The sequence below is a fragment of the Squalius cephalus genome (assembly GCF_949319135.1).
Source record: "Squalius cephalus genome assembly, chromosome: 1".
Lineage (NCBI taxonomy): Eukaryota > Metazoa > Chordata > Actinopteri > Cypriniformes > Leuciscidae > Squalius > Squalius cephalus.
In genome coordinates, this window is record NC_137122.1 from 42,498,866 (window position 1) to 42,510,995 (window position 12,130).

At 38.3% G+C, this 12,130-nt stretch overlaps 1 protein-coding gene across 1 annotated transcript in view; it reads left to right on the forward strand.

Annotated features, from left to right (window-relative positions):
- The window catches only part of xylt1 (xylosyltransferase I), a 59,365-nt gene that overhangs the window by 29,776 nt on the left and 17,459 nt on the right, over positions 1-12,130 (forward strand). The window contains exons 3-4 of the mRNA XM_079852257.1: positions 3,574-3,746; positions 7,154-7,356. Of these exons, the coding sequence (XP_079708383.1) occupies positions 3,574-3,746; positions 7,154-7,356 (376 nt within the window). The remainder of the gene's footprint in view (positions 1-3,573; positions 3,747-7,153; positions 7,357-12,130) is intronic.

A 12,130-nucleotide genomic window follows, 5' to 3' on the forward strand; every position in this document is an offset into this window, starting at 1 on the left:
CACTACATACTGTAGTTTCAGATGCTCTCTAGAAAAAGAATGTCCCACCCCTCTGCAACTGACCAGCAATAGCAAATGGTTCATTGCTGTGATGTTACTAAAGCCTTTTTTAAGGGGATGAGCCATTTGACATTTACTGTCCAAACTTCCTGTTTAAAAAGGAAGTACATCACCACAGGACAGAAAACTGTGCGTATATACTCTTTAACTCAATGTCATGACGTTTTCTTTTGGGATGAGGACTAATTAAAATCATCAACCTGCACTCGCATGAAGTGAAACATTAGCTGGCGTTTATGGGAATTTAAGATAAATAATGCTCAAAATAATGATGGTTTTCCTGAATGAATTGCCATCCTGTCTTTGGAGGTTTATGGAAGTAGTGTATTAAGAGTCACAGGGCTGGTAACAGACATTCACGGCACTTGTAATTACAATCAGAGACAGGCTGGAAATGAGATTCTGGATTTCCGCACGAGGTTAGACGGATGTAATTGCTGCACGGTGTCTTTTTTCCCTCTCCATCTCCCATAGCTGACTACAGAAAACATATTCATGCAATTATGCAGTGCTCAGTCTTCTGCACACAAATCAGGGCTATGGATGCATTCAAATAGAACAGTGACAGATCTTCTTAGGGCTCAGAGCCTCTGCCTAAAGAAACTTCCGGAAACCAGAATGGGTTTTGACAGATATGACAGGGACATCACCACAGAGACATGAGAGTCTGGGACATGCGGAGGTTTTTAGGGGGTGGGGCAGGGCAGGATCGCTTCTATTTCCAGCAAGTACAGTAGACCGACCAAGCCACACGGATGGTGTTTTAATGTATTTATAAACAGTAATTGCATTATGCGGTAAAAGACGAATGAGTGAGCGAACAAGTGAGTGGTTTGCCTCAGTGTTGGCAATTAGCACAGAAGCAACGTAAGTTTGAAGCTAACGGCAGGTTTTTAATAGATATCGTCAGATGAATGAGTTTCAAATGTGGTCCAGGCTGTCGGTCATGAGGGCCCACAAGGAATCTGTGCATTTTTTACATTTTCTCTTGTTAACTGTTGAGAGAAATCTGAAGAATAGATTTACTGAACTGAGAATACTACCAAAGTTTCTAAACTCAGTGGCCCTTTTTGGCTGCTTTTTACTTGAATGGAGAAATATAGAAATTTCCAAAGCTCTTTGTGAAGATTACTTTTCTAAAATCTGACAGTGGTATTATGAAATTAGTCTCTGTAGAAAACTATATGATTGTACAAAACTTAAGTAGCACATCCATTCTATTATTTTTTCTTTAGGGTCCCATCTACTCTTTATACTCTTTGTACTGTATATTTGTTCTGCTCCACTGTACTCTGAGATTTATATCCTTAGCTTATGTAAAATAAAATAAAAATCCTCTAAAAAAAAAGCACTACTGTTCAAAAGTTTAGGGTCAGTAAAAAATTTTTTTTATTTAAATGAATACATTTATTCAGCAAGGATGCATTGGACTGATCAAATTACATTAAAGACATTTATAACATTACAAAAGATTTCTATTTCAAATAAATGCTGTTCTTTTAAAATTTCTATTAATCAAAGAATTCTGTAAAAAAGGTTCACTGTTTCCACAAATACATTAGGCAGCACTGTTTTTAACAGTGATAAATTATAATAAGAAATGTTTCTTATCAGCATATTAGAATTATTTATGAAGGATCATGTGACACTGAAGACAAATACAATTACATTTTTCAGTATAGTAAATTAGAAAACATTTATTTTAAATTGTAGTAATTTTACAATATTAGCCTACTGTTTTTACTGTATTTTGATCAAATAAATGCAAGCTAGAGAGACTTCTTTGAAAAAAGTGAAAACTCTGACCAAACCCAAACTTTTGGTATTGGTAAGTGTTTGTCTCTGTTAAATCTATTAACACTGTTTTTAACTTGCAACAAATTCTTGCATTCTGGGCCATCATTGTGTCGTGCTCGTGATGGAGCGGTATCGGAAAGATCTTGGAGTGAGAAGCAACACAGATGCTCCGACTTTTAAAAATGCTCACCGCTTCAGGCGAAATCACACAACTCCACTTCTATTCCTAGACGTCCACATACTCTGATAGAAGGGCCAGTGTTTCACTGAGAACAAGTAGGAAACAAAATGAAGCACAGGGACAGATGATGAACAGGCCAGTCCACACCCCATAAAGACAGAGGACACTGAGGAGTTAAGTTTAGTTAGTTAAGTTAATTGCCTTTAATAAAGGACATTCATGCCTTTCCCAGCCTCCACCCATCCAGGGTCAGCCAGGTCCTCCCTGAGGGCCAGGAGCGGTGCCTTCTCCTGCTCCCTCACAGGGTCTGGGAGACCGGTGCCGTTTGGGACAGTAACGACAGGCTCAGATCTCAGATTATAGTCATTACCCCCTCATGGCCGATGTCTTCTGTCAGCATGGCCTTATGCCAAAACATAGTGCCTTCAGTGTAATTTCATATGAGCTTTTAAAATTAACCTCGTGGTAATGAGTAATTCAGCTTGCCCTTCTTTAGAAGTGGCAGGCTATACCATGACATGGAGAGAGAAGTCCGCCATGTATTTATTCTGTGCGCATTTTTAGAAAGCCACAAATGACCGAGGCTCAGCCCTTGTGGTCTGTGCCAAGCTATTTGTGAGCACTGAATATATGTCTGAAGGAAGGCGGGGATGGTGTCTTATATCTGCTATTGTGGAGATTGTATCAGTGAAACACTTATAGGCCAATAGGTGATCATGTGGTGGATTGCTGCGGTTCTGGATTCTGGCGCTATAGCAGTGTTCTCGGGTGGATTGAGGTGCCCTCAATTCGGTTTAAGTGTTACAGAGGCTCATCTGTTTCATCTGGGACCATTGAGGTGAAACTCTCATTGACTGCATCACACAGTCAGTTTTTGAGAGTGACATCTGTATACTAACAGGATTATCTCCTGAATTGTCCTGTTCTTATATTAAACAAAGCCCCTTTTCTATTCCCACAATATTCATGAATAATAACTGTAACCATATTGGTGAAAGTAAATATCAAAGATGGTGACTTCCAGAATGAGTTGTCAGCTAAAATGGTTTTTTTTAGCTTTATTTTTGCTCCCTTTAACCTCTAAAATGTGTGATCACATTGAAATCAAGTGACAATATTGACAAAAACCAGTGAAAACTACTTTTTATGACAGCCATAATTGTTCAAATGAAAAATGTACACTACCATCCAAACATTTGGGTCGGTAAGATTTTTTTTTAAGGTTCACTATGTAACACTTTGGCACTCTTGCAGTTAAAAAATAAAACTGCATGCATTCTGCAATAAATTACAGTTTTTGCCAAACTAATCAGATTTTTATTTGTATTTATGAATAGTTAGAAAACATCATGCCCTCATAAAAGTGAAAACGCCCCTGAAAATCAAATACCGGGTGCAATTATTGCCCTTAAATTAATTTCTGACAACTGACAGCCTAAATATGCGTTATGTCTAGACACGGCTAATTTAGTCTAGAGTCCGTTTTGGCTAATGTGTGTGTGTGTGTGTGTGTGTGTGTGTGTGTGCTTGCGCAGGCAAAGTGAATGTGAATGTGCAATGGGAGGAGGACTCGATGGAGACTGTGCCTGTGGTACCGGTGCGGATAGCCTTCATGTTGGTGGTCCATGGACGTGCCTCTCGCCAGGTGCAGCGTCTCTTCAAGGCCATATACCACACATCTCATTTCTACTACATTCATGTGGACCAGGTATGTCTTCAACACGCATCCAATTTTTATATTTGTATAATGGTGAGAATATTCTGAAAAGATTGAACAGCATGTTCAGAGGAGTTGTAAAGGTGTGAACTCTTCATATATATATATATATATATATATATATATATATATATATATATATATATATATATATATATATATGAAGAGTTCAGATGCAAAAGCCTCTAAGTGCCATCTGAAATTTTCTTCTAGAATGATCATTTTTATCAAGCTCATATATTTAAGTTCAGTAATTTCACTTAAATGGCAATGAAAATGACCTATTAATTGCCATTTAAGTGAAATTACTGAACTTAAACGAGCTTGATAAAAATAATCATTCTAGAAGAAAATTTCAGATGGCACTTAGAGGCTTTTGCATCTGAACTCTTCATATATATATAATGTATATATAAAATAAACTATTTAAACTCCCTAATTAACTAGTTGGTTGTTGGGTGAATTGTTGATCGTCTCTGAGAGCAATAGTGGGGGATAGGAAGAGAGGAGGATGCTGGGTAAACAGTGGGCTCCAAACCACTCCATTCATTCTGTACACTATTTCAAAAGTGTGATGGAGGATTATTAAAGAGCCATACTTCAGTGTCTTTCACACCATTTACTCTTTCAGCTTGGCAAGTGATAGAGTGTGAACATGAAAGGCTGTTTGTTCACACTCACACATAATGCTGCAACTCCCTCCCTTAATTACACATACAAAAATACACTTAATAAGCTACTTGAATTTATGGCAGGAATGCGTAGGGTGAGTACGCTGTCTTGTAATTTCGAAAGAGCAGGATAAAGAGCTGCTTTTCAATCAGTCCATCATCGTGGAGACAAGCTTTATGGCTCCATAAAACGAGCAGAGGAAAAGAGGAGTTAAAGGTGGGGTGATGTAACACGGAAACCACAGGGAATCAAAGACTGTGATGTGTATATCTCAAGACCAACGCAGTGCTTCACACTCACAAGTTTGCCACAAGTACTATACTACAAAAAAATTTTGTCTTGTTTTCTAGTAAAATATCTAAACATCCTTAAAACAAGATATGTGTACTTGAGAAGTAAAATTGTGTTAGATTAGATAAATATTTATTTTCAGCATAATCTTCACTAAAAGTTTAGGGATACACAATATTGGGTATATATTAGAGAATTTTTAAAAATGTATTATTCAATATTGGATACATATCGGTCGATATTTAATTGTACATTAATTGTTTAGGTTTCCTTTGCTGTCATCTAACTCTTATTTAAGAGTAATATTTAAAAAAACTAATAATTTAATAACACTGTTCAGTGTAATCTTTAGCAAATCTCAAAATGATTATTCATTTTTCATATTGTACATTATATTCTTGTGATGCCTAAATTCACTTGTAGCATTTAAAATGGCTGATTTGTAGTTTTTAGTGTTTTATTTTTAATTTACTTAGACATTTACATTTATGCATTTGGCAGATGCTTTTATCCAAAGCGACTTACATTGCAGGGCACACATTTTACATTCATACATTCTTATCAGTTCTTGTTTTCCCTGGGAAACAAACCCATGACCTTGGCATTGCAAGTGCCAACGCTCTACTGTTTGAACTACAGGAAAGCTTAGACAAAGTAGTACTGCATCAGTTATTGGCCATAACATGAAAATAATCCTTGGCTATTGGATAGAATTTTTCTTAATTTATGTTTGACTTTTTGTCAATAAGGTAAGAAAAGTACATTTAATTAAATTGAATTCTTTGAAAACAATATCTAATATATTGTGCGATTTTTTTTTTTTTTTTTTTTTTTTTTTCTCAAGAAAATGTATCTTTTTTTAGGATGTTTAGATATTAAAGGGGGACCTATTATGCAAAATATACTTTTGCATGGTGTTTGGACATAAATGTATGTTGGCAGTGTGTGTACACAACCACCCTATACTGATAAAAGACACCCTACAGTGTCTCACAACGACCTGTTTTTTTTTTTTTTTTATGGCAGAAAAGCTAACATACAGATAATAACACAAAATATAAACAATCAAGACAAAAAAATAAAACCATAGCTCACATTCAATTTTAACAAATAAGGATATTACAAAATACCAGGGGTATTGAAGAGTGTATCATAGCATTTTAAATATTTCACAGACTTTTTGTTTTTTAACAGTCTTATTGAAGAAATATAAAAATCAAAGTCAGAGCAAAACAAATTTAACATAGGAGATGAATTAAGAAATGTTTGTTTATGTATGTGAAATATTGCTAATAAAATAAAAAGGTTAGTCTCCCAACGACCTGTTTTCAGCCATGGGCCTGGTGTGACGTCACAACAGCCACAGGCCCCGCACACGAGTGTTGACAGACACTGCGGTTTAACATGGACCCGTCCTGATCGAGTTCACAGCGAGTTGTACACATCCGCCATTTCTGCACTGACGAGAACGTCTCCCAAGCGTTGTAGGTGTTGTGTGGCTGGATGTATTAATCCACATTGCTCTCTCTCTGTTTACTCCCGAAATCTGAGCCAGCCGCTGAAGACGAGGTGGATTCATTTTGTTTTAGAAGAAAATGCTCCCTCAACTCTACCGAAATTCGTTCATGTACTTGCGCACTTCTTATACTGCGTTTACTCAGCTCTTACTTGATTTTCTGGAGTAAAACTGACACTTCATCTTTTGTGTGATGTACAATAAACTTTATTAAGCTCATCAGTATATTTTTGGCCATCATTCGGACGGGGTCCGCCCGCTACAGCAGGCTTGTATTGATAGTGGATAAAAGCAATGACAAATACGTTATAACCGTAATTAAACTAAACTATACCTGTTCCGTCTCCATACAGCATATATTCTCTGACTCTGTAGGCATTATTGTCCGACTCCAGGTCGAAATGAACACCGTTACTGAGAGTTTCTGTTTCGATAATATAATCATTCCATGAGATGATATTGTTCTGACACTGAGCGCGAGCTCGTGAGGCTCCGCCCCCTGTGCCGTGCAGCAGCAGCTCATTTGTATTTAAAGGGCACACATTAAAACTGTGCATTTTTCTGAGCCCCATAAAGTGACAATTTAAACATGCTGTAAAAAATTATCTGTTGGGTATTTTAAGCTAAAACTTCACATACACACTCTGGGGACATCAGAGACAAAGAGGGGCATAATAGGTCCCCTTTAACATGAACAGGACAAATATATTAAGAAAATGTGTTGGTGTACACAAGGTACATGAAACTCTGTGCCACCTGACTGTTTGAAAAGCCTTCATTCACTTTATTTAATCAGTTTTCCCCCACAAGGTCAGACTTTGTTTATCTCATGATAACTCTGGTCACGTTTGACTGACTGATCCCAGATAAAGTTCTCAGGCTCTAAATTACCCAGAGCCTGTCTTTTTTCACCCTGCAGCGATCTAACTACCTGCACAGGCAGATGGTGGCTCTGGCTCACCAGTATCCCAACGTCCGGGTCACATCGTGGCGCATGTCTACGATATGGGGCGGTGCCAGCCTGCTCACCATGTATCTGAAGAGCATGAAGGACCTGCTGGCCATGCGAGATTGGTCCTGGGATTTCTTCATCAATCTGAGCGCTGCTGATTACCCAATCAGGTGAGTAATCATTCTCTCTCATTACTCTACTTTTTACTGATTATTCTGTTGATATCACTTGCATTGCTTGGTTTGTCATTGTTTTCTCTCAGGAACGATTCGAGTTTATTGGTTGCCACAGAACAATTGAATTAACACCTGACTAGCGTCTAGCTGTGTGCTGTTGGGAGATTAGTTCCAAGCAATGTCACAATTTAGTTTAGCAGGGGATTATGGGTAATTGAGATCACCATTAGCTGTTTGATCTGGTGTCAACAAGCTTGATGGTTCATAGAACTGTTCAGGGATTACATTGCAGCGTATTGTGGAGATTGTACTTTTTTATTCAGAATTAGCTCAATTTAATGACGGAGCCACAACACCAAAGCAAACCAAGGAACTTTAAGTCTACCCCAAATATTTCAGGAAGAGTAAAATAAAAGACTCCAGTATTTCAGGATCTCATCACATTACCTGTAACTCAATGTGGCATTTCTGTCTGTAAGCCGAACTGTGTCTGAAGATTTGAATTATCACCATGATAAATGCCATTAGTGTGCATAACTCTTCAGTCCATAATGAGAGCAAGATGAGAGGTTGAGTAACCCAGCTACTCCCCCGGCTACAATCAATACTACAGCCATGTCATTTTCTGCAGCCCTCAGAAATCAGGGTGTTAGAGATCGATACGGCCGTGTGATGAATTCTGGCCTGTCCCGCATAGCCGTTCAAGGTTAATCCTGCCTCTCTATCACTCCGTCGCATGCCACACCTCCAGACCGGAGAGGGAAGTTAGCTGTGAGCCAAAGCCCTTTTAAAAGCAGAACATCAAAGAAAAATAAAATGATTCTTTTCATCTCCAACGCTGAGTCGGGATCAGGTGCATGCTATAAGTAGCCTGTCAGTGTGTGTGTGTGAGTGTGTGTGTGTGTGTGTAGTGCAGTGATGTAGTTGCTATCATTTGTATTATACTGTGCAGAAACACCATTTCTCTAAAACATGAGGACAAATCGGTCCATTAAGGAGTCCGATCCGGCTCCTCCGGTTGTGGTGATGGAGAGTTATTTCTCAGTCCAATAACATAACAGAAACAGGGGTCAGCAGAGAGGAAGCTGTGAGGAAAATAACTTAAGAAAACAACAAAAGATAAGAAGGGCACTAAGAAGAGTCGTAATATATATACAATGTTTATATATACAACATTACAAAACTTTAATTTGAAGCAAGAAAGCATTTGAAAATCGAACAAAATGGCAAAGGTACAAGACTGTGTACTTAACTGCTTTAATGAGAGAAGGAACTGCAATCCCATCAAGCCTGGCAAATGACATAATAGAAATAAAAATGATGGTAAATATAAAACTATAGTTAGAAAACATCATGCCATTTTATTTATTTTTTTTACATTATTGGACATTATAATCTTATGATACCTAAAATAATTCATTTTAGCTTTTGGAGATTACATTGATTGATTTGAGTTTTTAGTGTTTTACTTTTTAGTATATTAGAAAAGATTAACAGAATTTTAGCATTCCTGCTGAATTCTTAGATTTCTGCTTAACTTTTTTTAATTATTTGAAAACAAGTCCTATTTTCTTAAGCAATTTTTCCTCCCAAGTTGGCTTCATTGATCTTATTTTAAGGATGTTTAGATATTTATATCTAACTATATTTTGTTTATTGCAAAATATGAATATTATGCATACAAATATTTGAGTAGTTTAAGAGCATAGGAAACTGACTCTACATCACTTGCAGCGTTTTATTGGAGAAGACTGGCGCTAAATGTACGGGTGTGATTTACATGTCGCGATTCTATGATTGGTGAAGATTTCTCTGTAGGTTTTCACCAGGAATTCTGCTGTTGAACACGATTATTTGAAAAAGAAGTTGAAATCATGCAAGCTGATGGCTCCAACAAAAGCATATACCATCGATTAACAACCTCAAAGCTTACAGTAGGTCTGTCTTTAAAGGTTTATAAGTTATTGTTAAAAATTAGTTCCCCTAATGTGAAAATGAATGGGATTTTTACTTCTGGTACCCAACTGTTTCATCCTATTGCTGTTGGTTAAAGATCATCTCTGAGTGGACAGGACTGAGCACAGACTGACAGATCAAGAGGACGAAGCCTGTTTGGAGTCCATTAGACCTCATCTCAATTTGGCCAGAGAGACGTGAAGGGTTATCATCCAGACATTCAATGTTTTTTTTCTCATTCTTGCCACAATGGCTTTAACAGAGAAAGCGAGTGTGAGACAGGAAGTAAGGTGAGAGACAGAGACAAAGCCACAGACAATGTTCGAATACACGCTTGACTTCCAGTCTAGAGCCACAGTGTGTTTGCTGACACTGCAGACTTCGCTCGGCTTCATAGCGGCTGCTCCCATTACCGACTAATTGCGAATGACAACGCGTGTTAGAGGTCCTGGGGGGACATCTTCAGTGCTGGCCTTCCTAAAGACCTGTGCACAGCCCTTTCGCAGAACGTTTTGTCCACATGTCGTGACTGCTGTGCCGAGGGACGTGTGGTACCTGTGTCTGGTGACTTAGCAACTTATTTTCCCCTCTAATTCCCTCCTGATGTCCATCCTTCTGCATGGATGCCTGTGAAAGGGGCTGACAAAAAGCTTTCTCCTCTATAGGCGAGGCTGGACGCCAGAGGCGGAGGGCTCTGTTACACAGAGCCTTTGTTGGGAGCGCTGGGCTCTTTTCTTCCATTTATCCGCACCATCTTGCTCTTTTCCTCCGGCCCTGTTTTTAAGTCAGCGCAGCTGTATTTATAGCCTTTTCATGAAGAGAGAAAAGGAGAAAACAATGAGTCTGGATTGTGTTGTTCTCCTCTTCCCATGTGGTCACATGGGCTCCATGATGCCCTCTTCTGGAACGGAGCAGACTCACTGACAGCAAAATTAACATTTTTGCTTGTCTTTCTAACATTTACAAATGGAGAATATACCTGTGAAATGGAAGTTCTGCACTGTGGAAAACACATCACAAACGCATTAAACAGAACAAGTATCTGTCAGAGCACCTGACAGGGTAAGCCGCGTTAACCATATCTGTTATTTTGAAGCTCTAAATATAAAGCATGTCTCATGTTTAGGACTAATTGTTTTTATGCACTTTCTCTGCAGCAGCTCACTTAGTGTCCTCTATTTTTCAAATGCGCCGTAATATCAAACTACTGTATATCCATATAAACGGTATTGCCTCATTCTATATCATTTATAAAAATATATCGATATATGGTACAAATTCAATATACTTCCCAGCCCTAGTATGCTTTTTTGAATATAGCCTTCAGTCCCAGCCTGCATGTCTCTGACAATGTTCAGAATGGAATACTACTGCTTACTCCATACTGCACCATACTGTGTATACTGTGTACAGGCTACTATATCAAAAAATAGTATACTTTATGCAATAAACTATCAAACTGTACCGTGCAACATTGTTGCCACATGAACTCATTATGTTGCATGTTTAATTCAGAATTCAGTTGTTGAAAATGAATGAAGTGAAATGATGTGTAGTAAAGTATGGTGTCCCATACTCGGAATTTATGCTCTGCATTTCACCCATCCAAGTGCACACTCACAGCAAGTGAGTAGTGAACACACACACACCCGGAGCAGTGGGCAGCCATTTTATGCTGTGGCGCCCGGAGAGCGATTGGGGGTTAGATGCCTTGCTCAAGGGCACCTCAGTTGTGGGAATGAGTGGAAGAGAGCGCTGTTCATTCACCCCCTCCACCTACATTTCCAGCCGGTACTGAGAATGAACTCTTTAACCATTAGGTCACAACTGAACATGTAAATACAAATGTTAAAGGGGTCATCGGATGCAAAATTCACTTTTATATGGTGTTTTAATATGATGTCATATTGCTCATGCTCCGCCCACGACCACTGACGGACTGTCCCGTATTAGCATATTTTCGCCCTCAGCCTTTGCCATGGTAGCACTTTACGTGTCTCCATGGAGAGAGAGGGGTGGGGTGAGCAGTTCCTCATTATCATTTAAAGAGACATGCACCGAAACAGGTCGCTGTGAACAGAGCTGTTTTTGAGGAGATAAAAAGGGTGTTGTTTTACACAACCATTGAGGAATTTTAACCAAAGTATGTTACAAACTTTACATGAAGACCCTAAAGAATCATACTAACTTGTGGAAAATGGGCATCCGATGACCCCTTTAACATGAATTACAAGGTTTATACAAATTTTTTAAAAGTGAAATTGAATGGTACGACAATTTTAACATTAAAGTCTTCAATTTGACTTTCATTTTTAGAATGTTCACGATTCCTGTCTAACTGTAATTTGCATGCTGTATTGTGATTGGTCTTTCTTGCATTTATTTGTATACTCTTATGTGATTGGTCATATTATATTATTAGGCATATGCAGCATGCAAATTCAAATTGTTCTATGCTACATTGTTGCCACATGACATCTGCTTTGTGCAAAAATATCCTTATTTTTGGTAGTCTGATTTGAAAAAGGATTCAAAAAAGATATCATTCATTTCCAGTTCATTCATCACTATTAAGATTTAGTTGGGCTCATTGCATTATAGGATACAATATTCCTCATGGTCTGATCTGGTTGCATACTGCGCAATTGTAGAAGGTCTTCGGAGTATTCCATGCCTACAGAAAATTTGCATACCGTGAAGAGACCTCAAAAATAAAGCGTAAACATCCTCTCCGTCTCTCTCTTTCTCCTGCTCTCTCCCACTTGAACTGATGCTCATTATTATTGCACCGTTTTGAAGGTACTGCAGTCAG